The sequence below is a fragment of the Lepisosteus oculatus genome, chromosome 23 (assembly GCF_040954835.1).
Source record: "Lepisosteus oculatus isolate fLepOcu1 chromosome 23, fLepOcu1.hap2, whole genome shotgun sequence".
NCBI classification, from domain to species: Eukaryota; Metazoa; Chordata; class Actinopteri; order Semionotiformes; family Lepisosteidae; genus Lepisosteus; species Lepisosteus oculatus.
Genome location: NC_090718.1, coordinates 2,096,289 through 2,121,013, shown reverse-complemented (window position 1 = coordinate 2,121,013; position 24,725 = coordinate 2,096,289). Strand labels below are relative to the sequence as shown.

The following is a 24,725-nucleotide window of genomic DNA, read 5'->3' as shown; positions in this document are numbered from 1 at the left end:
TCTTCTGTTGCAATGACATGGATATGAATAGAAGTTTGAAAGCTCCCATTCTCTGAATGCATTAGTTCTCGGCAGCTAAGTGAACACCCTAAAAAAAAACAACACTTCAGCTTAAAAGCAAGGGAATCTGCTATGATCGTTCCTGCCTCCCCAAAATTCCAATATTTAAAATACTATATGCTCCATGACAGCCCTTTCAAAACACAGACTCCTCAGATACAGAATACAGATTTATTGTAAGAACACAGCATTTCATGTACTACAAAACACAGGTTTGTACACTGGTCAAATTATTTTGAAAAGAGAACGGGGTAAACAATCAACCGATATTGCTGGAAGACGGATAAAAACCTGAAGGTCATGGGGACTGTCAAACAGTCCAATCAGAATGAGGATGAGGGTGAGGGGATTATAGTTACCGGGCAGAATACCGACGCAAAGAATGCTGATTGGCTGCCAACATCTCTCCGTGTCAAACAGGTCACTCTCAGAGCTGACAGAGCACAGCGAGTGAGGGACAGTGAAAAGGGACTGGGCCAGTACCTCCTCGCTGTATTCCCACAGTGTCCCATGAGACAGCTCGGCGTCCCTCAAACTAGGCTGTGAGGAAAAATAACCCTACGGCACCAGTCCTGGCAGCTGACTGGTCGAAGCCTTCCTCTCCAGTCCAATCCCGTCCAAGAGGAGGTCGCAGGTCAGACCACACCCCACACCTCCTCGAAGGCGGTGCAGATCTTGGCGCAGGTGAGAGCAGCGGACAGCGGGTAGTTGCTGATCGAAACGGTCTTCTCCGTGTAATCGACATTGATCTGGAAGACAAGGGGAGGGAAGACGGCGATCAACGCCCCATCGCCGCCGCCGCCGATCGCCGTCAACAGGATAATCGCCCCCCGCCTAAACCCTCTCCGCAGAACGCCTGAAACAGAAGCGCTCCTGATCCAAGATGGAAGAATCTCAGACTCTCTGGATGACACCCATCCATTTTGTACTCAACTCTGTCCGAATTCAGGGTCCCGGGGGAGCCGGAGACTATCCTGGGGGAGCAAAGGGCGCAAGGCAGGCTACACCCTGGGCAGGACGCTAGACACGCGCTCACACCAGGGCCAGTTTCCCTAGAATCCCATTAGCCCGCCAGAGGAGGAACACGTTGACTCCCAGCCCTGGTGCTTCCTAAGCGACCCCAGACGTCCACCCCACCCCCCCCCCCACTCACCGCTCCGTGTGCAAAGGCGCCGATGACCAACGCCGCGGGGCCCTCGGCCGGGACGAGGGCGCGGGGGGACAGGGCCGTCCCCTGGGCGGAGAAGGAGGTGCCAATCCGGGGGCAGCCGGGCGGCAGGTGGTCGGACACGGGGTTCCTGATGAGCCGCAGGAGCTTCTGGGGGCCGTCGGCCGCCCGGACGCTGAGCTTGTGCAGCAGCTGGACTGCGAGGGAGGAGGGCAGGCGGGGTGAGCGGCCGGGGACGAGGACGGGGAGGACGAGAGAGGGCGGGGGAGGGGACTTACCCATGAGCCCGCAGAAGCGGTCAAAGGTGCGAGGGATGCGGGTCTGGGGGTTGATCTCGATCAGGGCATTCTTCTCCGTGTGGACAAAAACCTGGAGGAGGCCTGCTCGGTTCAGAGGACTGTCCATCAACATCAATAGAGACTGCCGGGGACAGAGAGAGAGCTGTGTCAGTGTGTCCACAGGGACTAGAAGAGTCTAGAGCCCTGTGACTGGGCTGTGTCAGTGTGTCCACAGGGACTAGAAGTGCAAGTGATCGCATTACTCCTGTCCTGGAGTCCCAGCACTGGCTTCCCGTCAGTGTATTATTATTAGATGACAAGAGTGGGTGCAGTACCTGGTGCGTGATGTCTGGCCTCACCCGTCCCGGTTCCCTTCCACTCTTGATGATCAGGCTCTTGTGTTTGTCGCAGTTCAGCAGCTCGAACGTCTTCCCCACCTGTGAGGAGACACCGAGCGGTGGAGTTTGCACACGCAGCAGGGCAGAGTGCCTGGCGAGTGGGGGGAAAAGGCAAGAGAGGGCTGTGCCCAGCGTCGGCCCCGACCCGCTGGGGTCCGGCACAGGCTGGCGGCTCCTCATGGACCTCAGGGAACGTATTCCAGGAATGACAGCGATTGTGGGCCTCAAGGAGGCAGCAGTGAGAGTGGATAGAAAAGGGCTACATCTGAGCAGAAAAACACCAGTACTTTCAAATGTCGCTTCTCCAGACCAGGGCCGCGGTGACTGGGAGCCCATCAAGAGAGCACTGGGGACCATGCAGCATAGAACCACACAGGCCAGTATAATACTATCACACAGACTGTATAACACCATAACACTGCACACAATACAGTCAACCACACTGCAGGCCAGTACAATACAGTCCAGTATCACACAAACAGACTGTATAACACCATAACACTGCACACAATACAGTCAACCACACTGCAGGCCAGTACAATACAGTCCAGTATCACACAAACAGACTGTATAACACCATAACACTGCACACAATACAGTCAACCACACTGCAGGCCAGTACAATACAGTCCAGTATCACACAAACAGACTGTATAACACCATAACACAGTGCACAATACAGTCAACCACACTGCAGGCCAGTACAATACAGTCCAGTATCACACAAACAGACTGTATAACACCATAACACAGTGCACAATACAGTCAACCACACTGCAGGCCAGTACAATACAGTCCAGTATCACACAAACAGACTGTATAACACCAAAACACTGCACACAATACAGTCAACCACACTGCAGGCCAGTACAATACAGTCCAGTATCACACAAACAGACTGTATAACACCATAACACAGTGCACAATACAGTCAACCACACTGCAGGCCAGTACAATACAGTCCAGTATCACACAAACAGACTGTATAACACCATAACACAGTGCACAATACAGTCAACCACACTGCAGGCCAGTACAATACAGTCCAGTATCACACAAACAGACTGTATAACACCACAACACTGTACACAATACAGTCCAGGCCAGCAAAATACAGTGAGGCGCTCAGTGAAAAGACAGTTTCTTAGCCTAATGTAATATGAAACAATAAAATGCATAACAACATAATTAAATACGCCAGTCCACAACACAGTATAACACAATACGTTCCATAACACTACAGTACTATTCGATGTAAAGTAGCGCCATTCAGCATGACACGGTATTTATTATTTAGGACAGTTTTAAATATGATACAGTCCAAAAGCATTGTGCTCTAAAGTATTGTAACAGACAAGCACGCTTCAAAACTGACATACAGAACACTACATTATCGAAATATTGGACCATTAATAGTATACAACTTGTCCTATACACTTAGAAAAAAAGATGTAATTACAAAAAAAATAAAATACACACAGAACTCCGAAAACCTACAAAAGGGTGTACGTGTTTTATATAGGTATCATAGTGGTTTTTTAAAAGACGACAGTACCTTGACTGTTTCCAGAGTCGCTCCTTCCAGGATTACCACTAACCGCTTTTCAGTCATCCTATCATGCAGAGTCCGAAGATGTTTGGCCGGTTTCGGGTCATATTCGTCAATATCATCCGAACCACGTTTCAGCCCGCCGCGCGCCGCCATCTTCCTCCTGCAAGAAACACACAGACGCCAGACGCGCCTCGAGTCGCATGAGTTTTACGTCACTTTGCCCAAAGTGAGGCAGCTCCTGTTTCGGGCGGAAAACCTAAAGCAGAAACGATGTCGATTGGGTTATTAACATGTCATTTTCTCAGTTGCCCCGCCTCTTCTTATCCCTATGCAAACTTTCTACTGTGACCTCTTTTCTATCATTTCGCAATAATAATTTGGCTCATTTAGGGTAGAAAATATTTGTGCTCTAAGATTGTACATAGAAGTACTTGTGTTGCTTATTTTAAGTTAAGTCGTGTATATAACTACTATTCCTAAGTTTGTTATTAATGCATACAGCTATACAAGGGATGTGTTTGTCATGTAGCCTTAATAAGTTAAGACCGAAAAAAGTTATACACATAGCACTAGTTGAGAGACGGACTGTCTACTCCTCAGGCTGGGACAGGAGATCACACACTGTATTATTATTATTATTATTATTATTATTATTATTGAGAGACAGACTCAGTCTCTGTTCCTCAGGCTGTGACAGTAGATCAGACACTGGGCTACAGCTCTATTGAGTTTCTTCCCCTAGTAGGATACTGTATGTAGCTGTTCTAAATCTGGCAGTTGTGGGAACTCTGAGCTGAAATTTGATATTTTAGGGAAGAGTGTTTCTATAATCTGTGTGTGCTTCTCGCAGTTCTGCAGAAAGCGCATCTCTGTCTTTACTTCGCCTTGCTGGCAGTTTCTCTCTGAACAGCCAGGTCTGACTGCATCCAGTTTCTGTGTCCAGGCTGTGGTCACTGACCCTGAAGATCCAAAGAGACGCTTTTCTCGAGAATGTTTCCTCCAAGAGGATCTCAGAAACCCTTCACACTTAGAATGGGACCCACCTCATCCGCCAAACAACCGTTATGCACCAGCAGCCAAATAAAAGACAAGATTTTCAAAGCTGGTTCTGTTTTATTATGTACTTCTCTGGTGCATGGCACATTCAACACCCATGAAAACACGGTATAACACTAATTCAAGGATGAGCTTTTAAAAAATAACTACATTTCCCATAAGGCATTGCAAAGGTATTCCTTTTCATCAACACAGTGTGCTTACAACTATGGCAGATGGGGAATGCAGTCCAAATCCAGTGCATTACTTTTTCCTTACTCCCAAAGCTGAATGTGTCATACTTCTCCTGATGCAATAGTGGCAGCATTCACTTTTACACACATGCTATAGCTTCTCATGGGAAATGTAGTTCTGCACAGATGTTTATATACATAATTTTGTAAAAATACATAGTGCAAATATACAGGTCTAATTGCCATGTACAAAATGAAGCAATAAAAAATATACTCAAAAGCTACATGTATAGTATCATCTGAGGTTCCAAATCAATTTTACAACTGGAAAGGCACAGCAATTGACCCCCTTCGTGCAGCTGAAGAAGGCTGTGGACTGTAGGTCTGTGTGTGTGTAAGGGAAATCCCATCATGCATCATTGTTTGCACATTCCCCTGGGAAATGTAGTCTCCCATGAGATCAACAAACCCTGAGGCTCCCCCTGCTTGTCTGTGCAGCAGTAACCCCCTATGTTGTCGTTAGCAGACAGAGAGTGGAAAAGGCAATGCAGGGAACACGGTCAGCACTTTTTTCGGGGATTGAGTGGGGAGTCTGGGGAACAGCCCAGTTTCTGGGAGCAAAGGTCAGAGTTCGCGCACACGGAGTTCACCAGGAAGGAGGAGTCAGGAATAGAGAGGTCACTGTCGGAGCTGCACAGCATCTATAATGATAAAAAAAGAGCTCACGGGGTCAGGTTAGAACTACTGCTTCCAGGATTCACAAAAGAACTGCTTGGTTTTTTTTTTCAATGTCACATGGGATAAATTATCCAAACCTATTAATTGTAAATTTGTACATTTCTAGGACACAAGTTTTTTTGTTTTTTGTTTTTTTTACCTGAGCAAAGCTGGTGAAGAAGAGCTGCGTGTGACTCAGGCCGGAGAGAGAGAAATCACCTGGTGCACTCAGCAACCATTGAGCATAGGCCTGAGAGACAGAGAGAGAGAGATGGGTTCACACAGGAAACACAGCCTCTAGAGAGACCACAGCACACTGTCACTGCGCTCAGAGAGAGGAGTGAAAACAGGCACACGATGGATTTTGGGGGTTAGACCACATCCTACACAAGACGGGGTAAGAGTTTAGATGGCAAGTACACCCCATATGCAAAATCACACTGTTGGGGCCACAGTAAAGGGGTGACCCCTGACCCCAGATCACATTCAGACAGGCTCTGCCAGTTGCTCGCTACTGTAATTGCGATCGACGGACTTTTCAACACCAAGCAGAATGAGATCCTGTGGTTTCGTCTGTCTTTGCCAACCACAGACGCAAGCTGGCGTCTCCCCTGGGCAGCGTCACTGGTCTCCAGGAGAGAGGACAGTTCACAGCTGATTTGAGGCTGTCGAGCCCCTTTTGCCTTTAAGGAGCTATGAGATTCCTCACTCTGCACTACGACATAAAGCAAAACAACTCTCATTTGAAAATGTGCTAACCTTTCTGGCTTTTTAATGGGCGTCAGTTTGCTTCTGATCTGTCACACCTCCCGAAGGGAGGGCGAACACAGAGGTGCATTCTGGCCTGAGAACGGGAGGCACACCTCCTGACACAGAGGCTGGTGGGAGTTTGGAACGCGTTGTCGAACCCTGGGTCAGGAGGTCAGAGGAGCGCCTCGTGCCTGTAACCCTTTCTTGAAGCAGAGCCAAACCCTGGCGCGTCGCTGTGTCAGTTAGTGACTCTGGTCTAGAGGCACACGAGCTCCCACACCTCCCCCCCGCCTTCCCGTCAGTGCGTCACCTGGAAGGAAACCTCGAAGGCCATGTGCAAGAGCCACTGCTCCTCTGACGTGACCTGGAAGCTGGATCTGTCGCCCTCCCGTGACGAGTTGCGGAACTGCAGCATCAGGCACTCGGTCAGCGTCAACGGGGAGGCAGCGGGGCTCAGCGCTCCCTCTACTGTTCAAGGTAAACCATTGCAGCACATTGGAGTTGGACCGCGGGCTGAGCACAGGTCTCAGATCCTGACCCTGTACTGTACCTAGTCCAGTTCATTTTATAAGTCACCTGGAAAAACAGGGGCTTTTTTGGAAGATTTGTAAGATAAAATGTATTGAGAAAGTAAATGTATTCAGTCAAGGAACATCTGGGACTTGATGACTGAATGATAATACGAAGGTACTGGCCAGGCTCACACCTGCTGCGTTTCAGTGGGTCTCCAGTGGGGAGATGCACAGTGATCTAGCCACCGCCAATGGTCTTCGGAATTTCATGTCAAATGACCTCTAAATCGATCAGTTTAAAAATCAGCCGTTCAGGTGGTGACACTTAAATTGGTCTTTAGATATCAATTTAATGGCTACCTATAAAAAATGGGGGCTCTCCAGGAGCACAGTCAGAGACAAATGCGGCAAATGGTGTCTGGGCACAATTCTGTAAAAGTGCCCTATTCCCCACTGTATAGTGTCCTGTCATGGACACGCACAGTGAGCGAGAATTTGAGGAGCAGAGATGGATTGAGATAACTCAGCTAGTCATTATAGTACAAATGAGTTTAACTGTTTAGTTCTTTTTTAGATCAGATGATGGAGTTTGATGTGAATCCTATACAACACTGGCAGCCAAGGCAGGGAGGCTAGAGCAGGAGTGAAGTTCAAGCGGGGTTGAGATCAGGTTAAGGTGAATATCAGAGTTTACTAAGCAAACAGACTGCTGGTCAGAGAGAGAAGGAAAGAGGAGGCAGGCAGTCAGAAGGACAGGAGAGGGGAGGAAGTCTTTCTCACTGTGGCTGAGGAGGAGATGCAGAATGCCTTTGGCCACAGCTGTCCCCATTGCGCCGTAGTTGACAGCTCTGAAGAAGGAAAGAACAATCAAGCCTGTGAAACATCCAGGATAGAAATTCTCATCCAGTTTTGTTTTTTTAGAGTACCCCTGTATCTGTGGGTTTTTGGTCCAACAGGGCCCTAAATCACCAGTGCTGATTGGTTCCTGTAACTGATTGGCTTAATTGCTTAGGCTATTTATTTTCTGCATTCAACCCTTAATTTTAAAAATCCCTTGGTACTGTAGTCCTACGTCTGGGCTCTCAGTAACCCCTGTGTCTTCTGGTTTCTTGTTAATTTATTTCAGTTTTCTATTTGAAGCCTTGTTAAAAAGTGGTTAGGATTGATGCCTCACAGTTCTGGGGCCCTGGGTCCAATTTCTGGGGTGCTATGTGTGTGGAGTTTATATGATCTCCCTGTAGTCCCAGGAGTTTCCTCCTGGTACTGTAGATGAATTGGCCTGCATGTGAGGGCGTGTCTATGGCCCGTGTCTGTGTCTGTGAGTGCCCTGCAATGGACTGGCGTTTCTTCCAGGATGTATCCTGCCTTCTGCCCATTGCTTGCTGGGATAGGCTCCAGCTCCCCCCCCCCCAGCAACCCATCATTGGAATAGCGATGAGAAAATGGATGGATGAGCCTTTAGCAGGTTTCAGGACTGCCCTTACTGAGGTGTTTGAGTTAAAATATAACCACTGTGGACCGAAGCAGAAGGAAAAACACCATCTCATTGTGGAAGGATCTGATACAGCAGGGCCCATCACTCCATCACCAATGACGTTAACGATCACAAAGTACATTAACTGCGGTAAAACTGGGGACTGGGTGCAGAAAAGAAGCCTTCACTGCCTAGCAGTTAGCAAACCATTATTTTTCCTGCTACTGCTCCTGCCACAGCAACTACAACCTCTAACAAAGCTGTTATTCTGCTAGCAATATACAGTAGGTACATTCTCAGCTACAACTAGCAGTAATAAATATCAATAGCAATTCTAATACTACAGCTTCCTGACCTGTTAACCTGGCCTGACTGTGACGCAAGGGGCACAACACCAAGCACAAAATGGTGCAGATGCAATCTCAGCTGTACTGCAGATAGTACACTTCCTGTGCTGCATGTAGGGCCTGACTAAGATGCTGATGGAGACGTCTGGCCCTGAACGCAGAGAAGTTTCCCAGGGAGCCTAGACCAGCCTGAATGAAGAGGATGATGACGATGATGATGATGAAGATGATCACCTTGGGTAATCCGGGTGAAAGAGAGGCTGGTGAAACATTCCGGGCGGGAAGACGATTCCGGAGGGGCACAGGGAGGGACTGCCAGACACGGGACTCAGGGAAAACCTGATAGAGGGAGAGAAAACCGGAACTCGCTGAGCTTTCTGGGGCCGATGACTGTTGCTCTTCTTCGTTTGTCGTGAGGGAAAATAAAACTATAGAAGACAGGAAGGAAGGCAGGAGATCTGTGAGAAAGATAACACAGGGAGCGAAGTAGGAGTGACAGATAAGCAAGTTCACACCAACTCAGGGAGGTTGCACAGAGCAGGCTGTTCAGTTCTAACAGTTACGAGATAAATCATCTGTGTGAGTCACTCAGTCTCTGAGAAGCACTGAACAAGAGCAATGGCAAAAAGTTCTTTTCAGACCGACCAAAGATAATTATGTGGCAAAAAGCACAGAATAGTCGCCCAGATAAATGCTGACAGAAGGACTTTTGGGTAAAAAACAAATAGTACATGTCAGTGTCTACTGCTCCCGACAACAGCCTCATCTTCCTCTGCTGTGAGATTGAGAGTGATTGCAGATAGTTCATGAAATAGACATCCTCACTGACTGACACCTGAAAGGATGAAAGAGACAGAGTGGGAAGTTAATATAAACTCTAATATAGACCCACAGAGATTAACATACCCTGGAGACACTCCTCACACACAGAGATTAATACAGACCCGAATACAGACCCTAGAGACACTCCTCACACACAGAGATTAATACAGACCCTAATACAGACCCTAGAGACACTCCTCACACACAGAGATTAATACAGACCCTAATACAGACCCTAGAGACACTCCTCACACACAGTGATTAATACAGACCCTAATACAGACCCTAGAGACACTCCTCACACACAGTGATTAATACAGACCCAAATACAGACCCTAGAGACACTCCTCCCATATAGAGAGTAATACAGATCCTAATATAGGCCCTAAAAAATACACGTGACACAGGGATTAATAAAGACCTCAGAGTTGAGGGACACATCTCAGGAAGAAATATAACACAGGTTAATACATACCATAAAATAAACTGTAATTAAACACCTCAAAGTATGCACACAAACATATGCATCCATTTTCTAACCACCTCTTCCAGTTCAGGGTCACGGGGGAGTTAGAGCCTATCCCAGCAAGCAATGGGCGCAAGGCAGGATACATCCCAGACGGGACGCCAGTCCATCACAAGGGCAGACAGGCGCAGACACTCACACCTCGGGCCCGTTTTCCCAGAAGCCAGTTAACCCACCAGCATGTCTTTGGACTGCAGGAGGAAACTCGAGCACCAGGAGGAAACCCACACAAACATGGGGAGAACATGCAAACTCCAAACAGACAGCACCCCAGGAACTGAACCCTGGGCCCCAGGGCTATATACTCCACCATGCTGGTGCAGCCTTCATATATATATAGAAACATTTATTTAGATTTACCTGAGAGTAATGCTCGTTCAATTTTCTCCTATCTAGGACTCCTGGATATTTAGCGAGCCTGGGAGGAAGAGACTGAATCTGTCCAGAGAGAGGGTGGAGATGATTATGTGGCATACACACAGTCGTCATTTAACACAGCAGAGTAAGACAGTGGGGAGGTTATCGCAGGCTCCTCCTTATCGTACCTTTTCCAGAGCAATGGATTTGGTCTCTGCATCCTTCCACTGTAGATCAACAAGTTTGGCCTTCAGGGATGAGTAGATGTTGGAGATCAAATCTTCTGCCTGCTGGGAAATGTCAGCTTAAAACACATTCCAAGCAAGGGGCTGTTTCGCCTTCTCTGACAAATCTCTCGTTCCCCATCTGTATGTCGTTCTCACCTCTTCCTGTGTCGGTGCCGTGAAAGTTTGGTCGATGAACATCGCTCCCAGGGCCGATTCAAATACCCTCTCCGTCTGTGAAACACACTCCTGCCAGCGGGGGGCTCTCTGAAGTGGGTGGAAAAGGTGAGTGGAGAGACACAGAGGCCACAGACCACCATACAACTGAACCAAACACTTGAAATATCTTCCCCTGGTTCCCCAGGTTAGCAGTCACATCAGCACAGTTTTACAAACACAGAGAGAGACAGAAACTCACCTCCCTTGTGTCTTCCAGGGCGTTAGACAGGTTCAGCCGAAGTTCAGTGAATCTGGAATCCAGAGCAGGAAGGACAGTATGGAGGAGGCTGAGAATCATGTAAGAGTGAACGGTCCCCCTGAAAGAGATAGCGCCTGTATTAATCCTTGCAGAAAATGTGCCCATTTCTCAGTACCTGGTTAGGTTTAACTCTAGGTTCTGGATGAGTGTCTGTATGTCTCAAGTGTTTCTAGGATTTATATTAGGGTCTATACTATCTCTGGGACAAGTGTGACTCTAGGGTCTATATTAGTGTCTGTATTAATCTCTGTGTGTGAGGAGTGTCTCTAGGGTCTATATTAGGGTCTATATTAATCTCTGTGTGTGAGGAGTGTCTCTAGGGTCTATATTAGGGTCTGTATTAATCTCTGTCTGTGAAGTGTGTCTCTAGGGTCTATATTAGGGTCTGTATTAATCTCTGTGTGTGAGGAGTGTCTCTATGGTCTATATTAAGATCTGCGTTATCTCATGAGATTGGTCATCCTTACAGTTTATACCAGTTGCTGACACTCCGAGACATACTGATGAGGTAAGGGAAGTCGTGCACGAAGATGACATCTGATTCGTTGAGCTGGATGGGATGAAAAGTTGCTTCCAAGCTGCTCAGCCAATCAACCGCTGGGGCAGCCTCCTAAAAAAACAGATAGCACTCTTTACCCTCAAGCGTTGTACATAAGAGGGAACCCACATCATCCACCCCCCACTGAAGTGCAGCACTGCAGAGCCGATCGGGGGAGCAGAAAGAATTACGGCCACCCACTGACCCCAGGGAGAACTTTTAGGAAGCCATATTGTAAACTCTCAAGTGAGGATTCAGCCAGGAATCCCCAAAACATCTAGTTTACATCCTCTAGATAAGGAACTTCCCTATATTATCTCGATGATAGCAGTTCAAGTTGGGAGCTGCGTCAGCATGCTTAGGCTGAAAAGGAACAAGGAAAGGGTTATTCCCTGCTGAAAACAGAAGAAAAGAAACACAATGTTTCGGCTGTGGACTTGACACCCGAAGAAGGCTCCACAGCCAAAACGTTGTTTCTTTTCTTCTCTTTTCAGCAGGGAATAACCCTTTCCTTGTTCCTTTGCAGCCTAAGCGTGCTGACTCAGCTCCCTACTTGAACTGCTCATCATCGAGATAATATAGGGAAGCAGGAAGACAAACAGACAGTTAGGCGATATAGTTCAAATGCACCAGTAATATAGCCGTTTTAGTCACCACACGCCATAATGACCACAAACATCACACAAGACCAGACCCAGCCGGTGGGGGAGCGAATGAGGCCAACCTGGAGCTGTGCGATGGTAGTGCGCTGATAGAGCAGGCCCCGAGCCTTCCTGTCCCTCAACGGGGTGGCGGCTCGACTCAGCTCCGAGGCGAAGGCGGTGACCAGGCCTGTGGGCATGGACGTCGGGCTCGACTGGATCCCGAGCAGGGAGAGCAGAGACACCAGATAGGAGATGTATATGCGCACAACCTGGAAGAGAGACAGAGTCGCTGGGAGAGGGATCTACGGGTCTTGAGCTCCTTCCAGGGTCAGATCTTGGCTTGGCAACAACGCCAAAGAACAACATTCCCATCATCCCGTCCCACACCCAGGATGGCTTCTCCAACAGTGATGCATTGTGGGCTCGTTTTCCCTTTCCCCTCCCCACACCATCACTCCTATCAATCCTCCAGACCCAGCCAGTGTGCTATTCTCCAGAGACCCAATCACTGGCATCGGTCATCCTCCTGATTTCTGGCAGCTGCACTCTTTTACTGTGCTTGGCCTCGGAAATCCTGGACTCCTGGAAATCAGGAGATCTGACTTTCAAGGTCAACTTATAAGTGCCAGCAGCTCTATCACCCTGCAGCTCACAACTGGCAGCCCCACTGGAGCTCAGCAGGTGTGAGCCTGGTCAGTACCTGGATGGGAGACCTCCTGGGAAAAACTAAGGTTGCTGCTGGAAGAGATGTGTTAGTTTGGCCAGTAAGAGGCGCTCATCCTGCAGTCTGTGTGGATCCTAATCCCCCAGTATAGTGATGGGGACACTATACTATAAAAATGTGCCGTCCTCCAGATAGGACATAAATCTGAGGTCCTGACTCCCGGTGATCATTAAAAATCCCAGAGTGTTTCTATAAACGAGTAGAGGTTTTACCCCGGTGTCCTGGCCCAATTTCTCATTATCCTTTACCAATTCTGGCCTCCTAATAACCCCCATCTCTGAACTGGCTTCATCACTCTGCTCTCCTCCCCACTGAGAGCTGGTGTGTGGGGAGCGGACTGGCGCATCATCCAGGTGGGGCTGCACACTGGGGGTGGTGGAGGGGATCCCCATGACCTGTAAAGCACTTTGAGCGGAGTGTCCAGAAAAGCCTCTATAAGTGTAAAGAATGATTATTATTTAACTGCTCCAGGATTTGTCTTGGTGAAGGGAGGCTGCTAATTAAGACACAAACTCTTAAATAAACCTGGTGTAGTAATACCGTACCTCAGCTTTGGGCTTCCTGTCCTTGGTGTTCCATTCGGCTGGTATCTGGAAGTCGGGCTGATCGATCTACAAGGAGAGAGAGAGAACGAGCTGGGGGACGGAGCTATTTGGGGTGCAAGCCGCAGGGAATCTGTAACCCTTATTCTGCACGAGCCCCAACGGCGGTCCAGAGGGGACCCAAACCATTGGATTTTGGGTCTTGCTTGGAGTCATTTCCCCGGTTTAGCAAAGCGAAGATGGCGGCCTCGGTGCTGTCACGAAGGCATTTTCTCTCGAGGTTTGGCGTCAGTCTTGGTCCGATTCGCGTATGCAAAGCGGTGAGGTTGGGCGTCTGTGCTCGGCTGCCATGCTTTCATTCTGTGGAACCATCTCGATGGAAATCTTTAGGCTGATAACGGCGTGGCCAGGGTACGAGGGACTCTGCTTGTGCGTGTGCTGCCAGTGACCAGAAAAGTAAGCTATTACTCTGGAAAAAAAAAATCACTTGATAGTATATATGAGAAATGGAAGAACCTGTGGTATCATTCCAGCTACTGGGCTTATAGTAGCGTGTATTGCTTAAGAAAAACGTCTCCTCACAGGCAGGGTTTATGTCATCTCTTAGCGACGCAAATACTCATGCACGTTATCCCTTATTGTATGTATTTTACACTCTTTCCTGATTCGAACGATCACAGAAAACTATTACGCCAAATATTATAATGAATAATATGACCAATTGCTATCCAAATAAATACCTTCCTGATTGTGAATCCAAACTCTCTACCTCCTAACTGCTTCAATGCCATTGTATCACTGGTTTTTAATCATGTGAGTCTCTATAACGCAGTGTTTTCCACTGGTTTTTATAACGTGAGTTTCTGTAACGCAGTGTTTTCCACTGGTTTGTATGTGAGTCTCTATAACGCAGTGTTTTCCACTGGTTTTTATTAAGTGAGTTTCTATAACGCAGTGTTTTCCACTGCTTTTTATAACGTGAGTTTCTATAACGCAGTGTTTTCCACTGCTTTTTATAACGTGAGTCTCTATGACGCAGTGTTTTCCACTGGTTTTTATAACGCGAGTCTCTATAACGCAGTGCTTTCCACTGGTTTTTATAACGTGAGTCTCTATAACGCAGTGTTTTCCACTGGTTTTTATAACGTGAGTCTCTATAACGCAGTGTTTTCCACTGGTTTTTATAACGTGAGTCTCTATAACGCAGTGTTTTCCACTGGTTTTTATAACGTGAGTCTCTATAACGCAGTGTTTTCCACTGGTTTTTATAACGCGAGTCTCTATAACGCAGTGCTTTCCACTGGTTTTTATAACGTGAGTCTCTATAACGCAGTGTTTTTCACTGGTTTTTATAACGTGAGTCTCTATAACGCAGTGTTTTCCACTGGTTTTTATAACGTGAGTCTCTATAACGCAGTGTTTTCCACTGGTTTTTATAACGTGAGTCTCTATAACGCAGTGTTTTCCACTGGTTTTTATAACGTGAGTCTCTATAACGCAGTGTTTTCCACTGGTTTTTATAACGTGAGTCTCTATAACGAAGTGTTTTCCACTGGTTTTTATAACGTGAGTCTCTATAACGCAGTGTTTTTCACTGGTTTTTATAACATGAGTCTCTATAACGCAGTGCTTTCCACTGGTTTTTATAACGTGAGTCTCTATAACGCAGTGCTTTCCACTGGTTTTTATAACGTGAGTCTCTATGACGCAGTGTTTCCCAGAAACGCAACGATGGTGCGACAGCTGTTTTGCACCTCTTAGGTTTCGATCGGGTCAAGGGAAAGTGATGGGAGTCTGTCTCGAGCTCCTCCAGCACTGCCTGCCACTGAGAGAGAAAATCTCAAGAGTGTGGTCGGCACCGATATTCATCCAGAAGGCAGGTGCCTTACTTCACTGCCAAGAGCCAAGGTCCAGTGCAGCTCAGCACTGGGCCCGTCTCTCCTGGCCGGGCTCTGTCCAGCCTGCTCGCTTCAGGTACTGACCTGGATGTATTTCGCGGTGCTGTTAGGGCTGAGGTCCTGTGGGTCCCTCCCAATGTAGACGCTGAAGAAAGGGAATGTGGAGTAGTCTCGCATCAGAGATCTCAGGGTGGCGTTGAAATCCGAGCGCTTCCACACCCCAGAGACTGGCCAGCCACCCAGCTACAAAGACCAGGAGGATCACGATGATGATCGTAATAATCCATGACACCCGCAGAAGCCTCTACAGCCGAAACATTGTGTTTCTTTACTTCTCCTTTCAGCCTGGAATAAACCTATTACTTGTTCCATAATAACACCTGTGCACTTTGGGTTGGAAAGCTCCGCAAGTATCGCACTGATGATCATAGTAGTACATGCCAGGGAACAAGTGAAGTTTTATTCCCTGCTGAAAAGAGAAGAAAAGAAACACAACGTTTCCGCTGTGGAGCCTTCTTCGGGCGGGGATCACAGTGGATGGTCATTTTGACTCCTGCAGGCAAACCCAAGCAGTTTTTGAAGCCAGAAACTGGAAAGCCCCAATCCAGTGGGCTTTCTAAAAGACATGCATAAAAAAACGTAACCATGATCGACTTATTTTCCTGGATTCTGTTCATTATCATGGATGGCACCCGTCTGATCTTGGGTAACCAGGTGGGAACAGATCCGACTTAGAAGTGTGAAGCACGTTAGGCTGTCAGTGACGACAGGCAGCCCAGATAGAACACTTTGAAAAAACGACCCAGCGAAACTGGGTTAATCTGCCATCTTAACAGCCAGACCTTCAAAACCTTTTTGGATAAATTTGGAGAAGAGCAAAAATAAAGGTTTCAAAGAGTTGTTCCAAGACACCTACCAAAGTGGAACAAAACAGATATGGAAGGGGAACTTAAAACAAGGAACCAGGTTAATTCCCCGTCGAAAAGCAGAAATGAAAAAAAAAAGTTCTGGCCACTACTTTCCCCTCTTGAAAATGAAAGTGAATCTTTCTCATATGGTGGTTATTGGCGGTGCGTCGCAAGTGCTGGGGCCCTGGGGTGCTGTCTGTGTGGGTTTCCTCCCACAGCCCTCAGACCTGCGGGTGGGTTAATAGGCTTGTGGGGAAAATGGCCCTGGTGTGAGTGTGAGTGTACGTGTCTGCCCTGTGATGGACTGGCGTCCCACCCAGGACGTACCCTGCCTCGTGCCCGTTGCTCCCCCGGCACCCTGTTCCTCTTCTGGATAAAGCTGTTGGAAGATGGATTTCCCATGAGGGACTGCAGGCACAGTGCCGAGGGCCTACGATATTTTTAGGGCCTACGAAGGAGGGAAACACTAGTGACTAATGACACAACACGCCTGCGATTGACTCTAGCTGCTCCAAATCAATAATCATCCGCTCTCTAGCGGCTGTTCTAGAAACTAGAAGTATCGAAGCGATGGGCGCCTGACCTGCTCCATCAATCACGCGGTTTAGCACTAGAATAGTGGGGTGCCCGCATGGTCGCTTTAGGGGCTGCACCTCCCCTTAGCTATGCGCCCGCAAGGCAGGCTGGGCGCGGGGGCCATGGGGCTGGACTTGAGGAGATTGACCTGGCAGTGCAATGTAGTGGAAAGTTACTGAGAAAAAGTGTTTCATCCTCAAAACTGTTGTGTGCGGACAGAGCTGTGGTGCAGAAGCAGCTGGATACTTAGAACAAAGGGTGACGGCACCCAGGCCGTCGAGGGCACGGGGTGTTTTAATCATGTTTATCTCTGCTGCTTGAAGAAGGGAGGATGAGAAACTATTTGAATAACTGCCCTTCTTTGCTTAAAGCAGCAACCTATAAGGAATGGGAAATGACTGCTTCGCCTGTCCTTGAAGTCTTGCATCAGCTTAAAAAAAGATCTAAAACAAGGGCTCTCCCTGCTTGCTTTTGAATCAGCCTTCACTTCTCTGCACAGACGGGGGATGGCTTTTTCCCAGATTGCAATATGAATAAAGACCTTACTGAGGGAATGAGGACACCTCTCCTGGCTCTTCTTCGATAAAATTCCACGACGGTAAAGAGCCAAGAGAGTTTCTGAGGAGCCACTGTAAATAGTTGTAAGCAGTGTTTGCTGCTTTGTCCTTGTAGCCCACCGTAGACTGAAGTACCCCTCCTTAATCCTTACTGTGTGTGTGAGTGTGTGAGAGTGGGACCCCCTTTGAGCAGTTTTAATCTCTCTGTCAAAGTCCGAGGGGCAGAGGTAAATATACGTGTTATTGCCGGCAAAATCAGGGGTGTGCCAACTTCATTCTGTGCAAGTCCCCCTGGTCATCACACTAGTTTAAAGTGCATCATGTTGATCGACGTCATTCAAGTGACGTTCAACCCTCTTCTTGCACATTTCGGAGAGACAGGGGCCCAGGGCCTACGGACACCAAGATCTGGCCCTGGATGGATGGATATGCTTCACGTAAAGACAAGAGTTCTAACCCTGTGAAACTGTTCCCACTGTTGGCCACACACGCACACACGCGCACACACGCACCTGTTCGATGAGCTCCAGCGCCGGCTGCGCCCCCAGGTCCGTGATGCGGGCCGTGTCCATGCAGGACCGGTAGAACCTCCCCGCCTTCTCCTCCGCCGAGTCCGCGGCGCCCGAGCCCTTCGGGGACTCTGCCAGCACACAGCCCGGTGGGGGAGGGAAGGGGTTAATGAACGCCTGTGCCTGGGAGTGGGGGAGCACAAACCCCACCACGGGGGAGACAGTCCTGGAAAAAGGGGGGACTGGCTCTTCCCCGTGTGGTTGTAGGAGGCCGAGGGTGAACCGCTGGAATCCTTTGGCAGAACTAACCCCTGCTTGTTGCTGTCCGGTCTTCGTGACCCCCGGCTGGACAGGGCTGCTAGACAGGGCTATTCGACACAGGTGACTGTGGCAGTGTGCAGTGGGAGCACCGGCGAAAAATCAGCGCCCCGGGTGAGGGGACAGAAGCACCAGTGAGAGGTTAGCAGGGGACCAACAAAAATAACACAAAAAGGAGGTGAAAAATAAACGGAACGCAAAGAGCAGGGTGTTCTCTGGGCTGGGCTCACCCTATTTAATGGGGTCCAGCCTGGGGGGGAAGGAGAACCGCTCACACAGCGACCCTGCGCGTCAGGCAAGAAATCGAATAAAACAGCCTGCCCCCCCCCAGCGGGGAAAGTGCATGATGGGACAGGCGAAAAGAAAAAGGCGGGTGGGGAATCCCTTTCGGGACTGTTAGTGAAATCTCCCCCCTTGCGGGGTGTCCCTGCTTGTCCCCTCAGGGGGGGGGTGTCCAGTGTGCCTATATAGGACCCGCCCAGCTGGGGCTCATCCTCGAGAAGCCGGGACAGCTGGGACTCTCTGGAAAAGGGTACCAGACCATCCCAGGCCTGGACTACCAGAGTCGGAGACAGTGTTTACCCCCGCCCTGTCAAACTCCCCGCCTCTCACACCTGCGATCTGAACCCTCACAGTGCCTCCTCTCTTTATCGAAACCCAAACACACATTGAAACCTACCTCCGCCTCACACGTCAAGAAGCTCACTCCCCATCATTTTCGATCCTTTATTTCATTCTGTCGCTGTATGATTTTGCACAACTAATGTTGTTTTGCACATTGCCTGTTGTTGTAATGTAATAATAATAATGTTTCTTTATTAGCCCTATACAATTTATTGCATTAGAATTCGTCTTTTCGCATACCCCAGCTTTTCTCCATGGAGACACAGACAGGGAGAGAAGCTGGAGGTCAGAGCGCAGGGTCTGCCATTGTACGGCGCCCCTGGAGCAGTTGGGGTTAAGGGCCTTGCTCAGGGGAGTAGGATTCCTCTGCCGGCCGCGGGATCCTGAACCACAGAGCCACCGCTCCGCCAAGTTGTTTGGCACACTGCCTGTTGTCTCTGCCTTTCTTGTCTTATACAATTGTATTATTGTTTTTTTTTTTGCACTGCTAAATAGCATTTCGTTATACCATAACCCTGTGTATGAGAATGATGGCAATAAACCTGAACTTGACTACAAGCTCCGCCCTTCTACCAGGACTCCGCCTCCACACTGGCCACGCCCCCGCATAACGCCAATGTCTAGATAGATAGACTCCTTCTGCTGCTGTCAGTTTGCATGACCCACGCAGATCCCCAAGACCTTCTTCACAGACCATAAGACGCACGCCGAGCCCGTGGGAGACTCACCCAGAATGTCCCTCAGCATCCTCTGCCGGGCGTTTCCCCTCTGCTCGGGTGAGCTGGCCGGCCGGCCGGGCTGCAGCTGCCTGTTCCTCCCCCTCTGGCGCCCCCCGGTGGCTGGCTCCCGGAGGCGCGCCCCGCAGGCGAACTGGAAGAAGTCCTGGCACTGATCAGCATAAGGATCGAGGGAAGAGGAGAGGTGAGCTGTGACCGACAGGCAGGCCGGGGAGAGACAGGAAAGACCTGGGAGAGAGGAGAGCAGAGCGAGGAGGTTGTTGAATCCGTTTAAGATACTGGGCAGCCCGGTAGCGCAGTAGTCAGTGGTCAGCACTAGGGCCCTCAGTTTAATTCCCAGGTTACTGTCTGTGTGGAGTTTGCATGTCCTTCCTCTGATCAAATGAGTTTCCTCCCCCAGTCCAAAGATGCTGGTGGGTTATTTGCTTGTGGGAAAATTAGTCCTGGTGTGAATGTGTGTGAGTGTGTGTGTGTGTCTGCCCTGTGATGGACTGGTGGCAGTATCAGTGAAATGAATTGAAAAAGGTCTTGTTCACTTTTGGTGTCAAAGTTGCTCTGGAAAAAAATCAAATGAGGAACAGCCTTGTGCATGAGCATCTGTGTCAGGCCCTACATGAAGTGCTAGCAGGCCTGGACCACCTCCAGACGCAGTCCTTCAGTGTTTGAGGCTCCTCCACTTTGTGCCTGGTGCTGTGCCCAGGTTCTCGTATCCCTGCGTGTGCGGATGTATCGGTCTATACTGTGCTCTCCCCCCCTGAGTAAAACTTGAGAAAGGCTTTAGGAGGCTGCTGGTGTTCTGTCAGCCTGACCCGGATCAGGAATGTCAGTGATCAAAATCAACGCCCATGGTTGTAATAATAGAAGTGCGATGTCATCTGGAGCACAGCAAGCTCTTGCTTATACAGCCATGGAAAATACAGTCTCTCACATCGCCCCACTGCGGAGCTAACTTGGACAGTTGCCTCAGATTGAAGAGCGCCACCTAGTGGTTACTCCAGACTGCTGCGCTATTGTCACGAGAATTGCTCGTTTCCTTGGAGATCACTTCGAACCCTCCCCCGGTACCTGGGCTGTCCTGGGCGGGCGCCGAGCAGCTGCCGTCGCCGTGGAAAAGGATGCCCAGCCCCAGGACCAGGGCAAGGAGGGTCAACAGCAGCACGGCCAGGGAGAGCCGCCAGAGTCGAGCCCTGGCCCACCGCGCACCTCGAATCCTCTGCTGAGACAGAGAGAGCAGAGAGGGCTGGGAGTCAGACAGAGAAACGCTGAAACTCGGACCTGCAGGCACAAGAGGGAGCTGAGTGGAGCTGCACTTCTTTACACAAAGGGGGGTGGTAGTGTGGAACAAACTGCCCAGCCATGTTGTTAAGGCCTGCTTATACTGCTTATAAAAAAACAGAGGGATAAGATTTTCAACTCAATTATCTCCTAACTATCAAACAGGCTAGATATAAACAAACTATGAAAACCTAATAAAATATAGTGCATTAACACTCATTGAGTTACTGAGCACTGACTGACTGGACACTACAGCACAGTGACCCTGACTGACTGACTGGACACTACAGCACAGAGACCCTGACTGACTGACTGGACACTACAGCACAGAGACACTGACTGACTGGACACTACAGCACAGTGACCCTGACTGACTGACTGGACACTACAGCACAGTGACACTGACTGACTGGACACTACAGCACAGTGACCCTGACTGACTGACTGGACACTACAGCACAGAGACACTGACTGACTGGACACTACAGCACAGTGACCCTGACTGACTGACTGGACACTACAGCACAGAGACACTGACTGACTGGACACTACAGCACAGAGACCCTGACTGACTGACTGGACACTACAGCACAGAGACACTGACTGACTGGACACTACAGCACAGTGACCCTGACTGACTGACTGGACACTACAGCACAGTGACCCTGACTGACTGACTGGACACTACAGCACAGTGACCCTGACTGACTGGACACTACAGCACAGTGACCCTGACTGACTGACTGGACACTACAGCACAGAGACACTGACTGACTGGACACTACAGCACAGTGACCCTGACTGACTGACTGGACACTACAGCACAGTGACCCTGACTGACTGACTGGACACTACAGCACAGTGACCCTGACTGACTGACTGGACACTACAGCACAGTGACACTGACTGACTGGACACTACAGCACAGTGACCCTGACTGACTGACTGGACACTACAGCACAGAGACACTGACTGACTGGACACTACAGCACAGTGACCCTGACTGACTGGACACTACAGCACAGAGACCCTGACTGACTGACTGGACACTACAGCACAGTGACACTGACTGACTGACTGGACACTACAGCACAGTGACCCTGACTGACTGGACACTACAGCACAGTGACACTGACTGACTGACGGGACACTACAGCACAGTGACCCTGACTGACTGACGGGACACTACAGCACAGTGACCCTGACTGACTGGACACTACAGCACAGAGACACTGACTGACTGACTGGACACTACAGCACAGTGACCCTGACTGACTGACTGGACACTACAGCACAGAGACACTGACTGACTGACTGGACACTACAGCACAGTGACCCTGACTGACTGACTGGACACTACAGCACAGAGACACTGACTGACTGGACACTACAGCACAGTGACCCTGACTGACTGGACACTACAGCACAGTGACACTGACTGACTGGACACTACAGCACAGTATCTCTTCACAGAAGCAGAGGAGGTGGACACAACAGCTGTCATCATAACCAGTAGTCAAGCTTCAGCATTGTTCTTGTCACAGTTCTAATGTAATTGCACCAGCTCCATTTCTTACCCCCCACCCCAAAAAACCCGCTCCAGCCGCCCTGCTGCCCAGCGGAAGCGATGGAGGAATGAGAAACTGTGACGCCGGTTGATTAGAGAGGGAGCGTGAGGTGGGACAGAGGACAAGCCAAGAGTCGAATAGCTATACTATCAAAAGCAGCTAGGAGTCAGCAGTAAGACCAGCGCTGCCCTCGTCACCTTCCAACGTGCTGGTGACAGAAGTGTCCCACGCTTACCTGAGACACCAGCGAGCGCTCGGTCGTCTTCTCTTCCGACAACATCGCCAGCACGCTGACCACACCGGTTCCGGTACTCTCTCGGCCCGGCTCGTCCGCTGTCCTCGTTCTCTGCCTCCTGCCTCGGAGCAGACCGCTGAACCCCCCTTCGCCTTCCTGCGCTGCTGTTTTTCTCCAGCTCAGGCGCGGTGCTGCTTTTGGTTACCCGAGTTTTTCCCTGACAGCCTCTCTCTCTCTCTCTCTCTGTCCCTGTCAGCTGTTTCTCACACTGTGATATCTGCTGTCATCAGTCTGCACTGTGTCACTCTGATAACACCAGTAACCTCACAGCTCGCTGTCAGGCTCCCCGTACTGTAGTACTGTAGTGTCCAGTCACTGTCTCTCAGTGCTGTAGTACTGTAGTGTCCAGTCACTGTCTCTCAGTGCTGTAGTACTGTAGTGTCCAGTCACTCTGTCTCTCTCAGTGTTGTAGTGTCCAGTCACTCTGTCTCTCTCAGTGCTGTAGTACTGTAGTGTCCAGTCACTGTCTCTCTGTGCTGTAGTACTGTAGTGTCCAGTCACTCTGTCTCTCTCAGTGTTGTAGTGTCCAGTCACTCTGTCTCTCTCAGTGCTGTAGTACTGTAGTGTCCAGTCACTGTCTCTCTGTGCTGTAGTACTGCAGTGTCCAGTCACTCTGTCTCTCTCAGTGCTGTAGTACTGTAGTGTCCAGTCACTCTGTCTCTCTCAGTGCTGTAGTACTGTAGTGTCCAGTCACTGTCTCTCTGTGCTGTAGTACTGTAGTGTCCAGTCACTCTGTCTCTCTCAGTGTTGTAGTGTCCAGTCACTCTGTCTCTCTCAGTGCTGTAGTACTGTAGTGTCCAGTCACTGTCTCTCTGTGCTGTAGTACTGTAGTGTCCAGTCACTCTGTCTCTCAGTGCTGTAGTACTGTAGTGTCCAGTCACTCTGTCTCTCAGTGCTGTAGTACTGTAGTGTCCAGTCACTCTGTCTCTCTCAGTGTTGTAGTGTCCAGTCACTCTGTCTCTCTCAGTGCTGTAGTACTGTAGTGTCCAGTCACTGTCTCTCTCAGTGTTGTAGTACTGTAGTGTCCAGTCACTCTGTCTCTCAGTGCTGTAGTACTGTAGTGTCCAGTTACTGTCTCTCTCAGTGCTGTAGTACTGTATTGTCCAGTCACTGTCTCTCTCAGTGCTGTAGTACTGTAGTGTCCAGTCACTGTCTCTCTCAGTGCTGTAGTACTGTAGTGTCCAGTCACTGTCTCTCTCAGTGCTGTAGTACTGTAGTGTCCAGTCACTGTCTCTCTGTGCTGTAGTACTGTAGTGTCCAGTCACTCTGTCTCTCTCAGTGTTGTAGTGTCCAGTCACTCTGTCTCTCTCAGTGCTGTAGTACTGTAGTGTCCAGTCACTGTCTCTCTGTGCTGTAGTACTGTAGTGTCCAGTCACTCTGTCTCTCAGTGCTGTAGTACTGTAGTGTCCAGTCACTCTGTCTCTCAGTGCTGTAGTACTGTAGTGTCCAGTCACTCTGTCTCTCTCAGTGTTGTAGTGTCCAGTCACTCTGTCTCTCTCAGTGCTGTAGTACTGTAGTGTCCAGTCACTGTCTCTCTCAGTGTTGTAGTACTGTAGTGTCCAGTCACTCTGTCTCTCAGTGCTGTAGTACTGTAGTGTCCAGTTACTGTCTCTCTCAGTGCTGTAGTACTGTATTGTCCAGTCACTGTCTCTCTCAGTGCTGTAGTACTGTAGTGTCCAGTCACTGTCTCTCTCAGTGCTGTAGTACTGTAGTGTCCAGTCACTGTCTCTCTCAGTGCTGTAGTACTGTAGTGTCCAGTCACTGTCTCTCTCAGTGCTGTAGTACTGTAGTGTCCAGTCACTGTATCTCAGTGCTGTAGTACTGTAGTGTCCAGTCACTGTCTCTCTCAGTGCTGTAGTACTGTAGTGTCCAGTGACTGTGCTGACCAGTACTGTAGTGTCCAGTCACTCTCTCAGTGCTGTAGTACTGTAGTGTCCAGTCACTGTCTCTCTCAGTGCTGTAGTACTGTAGTGTCCAGTCACTCTGTCTCTCTCAGTGCTGTAGTACTGTAGTGTCCAGTCACTCTGTCTCTCTCAGTGCTGTAGTACTGTAGTGTCCAGTCACTCTGTCTCTCTCAGTGCTGTAGTACTGTAGTGTCCAGTCACTGTCTCTCAGTGCTG

The 24,725-nt window shown here is 49.3% G+C and overlaps 2 protein-coding genes across 8 annotated transcripts; both read right to left on the bottom strand.

Moving 5' to 3' along the window:
* Nucleotides 1-217: 217 nt before the first annotated feature.
* On the bottom strand, nucleotides 218-4,397 carry emg1 (EMG1 N1-specific pseudouridine methyltransferase). The gene is made up of 6 exons (XM_006642409.3): nucleotides 4,336-4,397; nucleotides 3,460-3,616; nucleotides 1,842-1,943; nucleotides 1,507-1,648; nucleotides 1,214-1,425; nucleotides 218-809 (listed from the first exon to the last, which is right to left on the bottom strand). Exons 1-6 carry the CDS (start codon nucleotides 4,380-4,382, stop codon nucleotides 696-698), a joined length of 774 nt encoding a protein of 257 aa, XP_006642472.3. The 5' UTR covers nucleotides 4,383-4,397; the 3' UTR covers nucleotides 218-695.
* A 152-nt stretch (nucleotides 4,398-4,549) lies between these two features.
* On the bottom strand, nucleotides 4,550-23,720 carry kel (Kell metallo-endopeptidase (Kell blood group)). 7 transcript variants are annotated; one of them, XM_069182988.1, is made up of 18 exons: nucleotides 22,546-23,718; nucleotides 20,533-20,680; nucleotides 19,459-19,695; nucleotides 17,792-17,919; nucleotides 15,323-15,481; nucleotides 13,344-13,409; nucleotides 12,155-12,343; nucleotides 11,360-11,502; nucleotides 10,833-10,950; nucleotides 10,574-10,681; nucleotides 10,379-10,480; nucleotides 10,194-10,271; nucleotides 9,217-9,320; nucleotides 8,720-8,824; nucleotides 7,445-7,512; nucleotides 6,463-6,620; nucleotides 5,563-5,652; nucleotides 4,550-5,386 (listed from the first exon to the last, which is right to left on the bottom strand). In XM_069182988.1, the coding sequence occupies exons 1-18, from the start codon at nucleotides 22,588-22,590 to the stop codon at nucleotides 5,246-5,248; spliced, it is 2,187 nt and encodes a 728-aa protein (XP_069039089.1). In that variant the 5' UTR covers nucleotides 22,591-23,718; the 3' UTR covers nucleotides 4,550-5,245. The 7 variants fall into 7 exon arrangements, 5 of the variants coding, with proteins under 5 accessions (XP_069039089.1, XP_069039087.1, XP_069039088.1 ...); XM_069182986.1 differs by having other exon boundaries at nucleotides 20,533-20,683; nucleotides 22,546-23,717; XM_069182987.1 differs by having other exon boundaries at nucleotides 10,379-10,477; nucleotides 20,533-20,683; nucleotides 22,546-23,717.
* Nucleotides 23,721-24,725: the final 1,005 nt, after the last annotated feature.

Bases quoted from the DNA above. Each gene is read 5' to 3' on its own strand.
- kel (XM_069182986.1), bottom strand. From the start codon at position 22,590: ATGTTGTCGGAAGAGAAGACGACCGAGCGCTCGCTGGTGTCTCAG. The intron at 13,410-15,322 runs GTCAGTACCTGA...CTCTCCTTGTAG, and splicing joins GCACCGCGAAATACATCCAG to ATCGATCAGCCCGACTTCCA. The intron at 12,344-13,343 runs GTACGGTATTAC...TCTCTCTTCCAG, and splicing joins ACAGGAAGCCCAAAGCTGAG to GTTGTGCGCATATACATCTC.
- emg1 (XM_006642409.3), bottom strand. From the start codon at position 4,382: ATGCAGTCAGACCTGGCTGTTCAGAGAGAAACTGCCAGCAAGGCGAA. The intron at 3,617-4,335 runs GTAAAGACAGAG...TGTTTCTTGCAG, and splicing joins GAAACTGCCAGCAAGGCGAA to GAGGAAGATGGCGGCGCGCG. The intron at 810-1,213 runs GTGAGTGGGGGG...CTTGTCTTCCAG, and splicing joins GCGCCTTTGCACACGGAGCG to ATCAATGTCGATTACACGGA.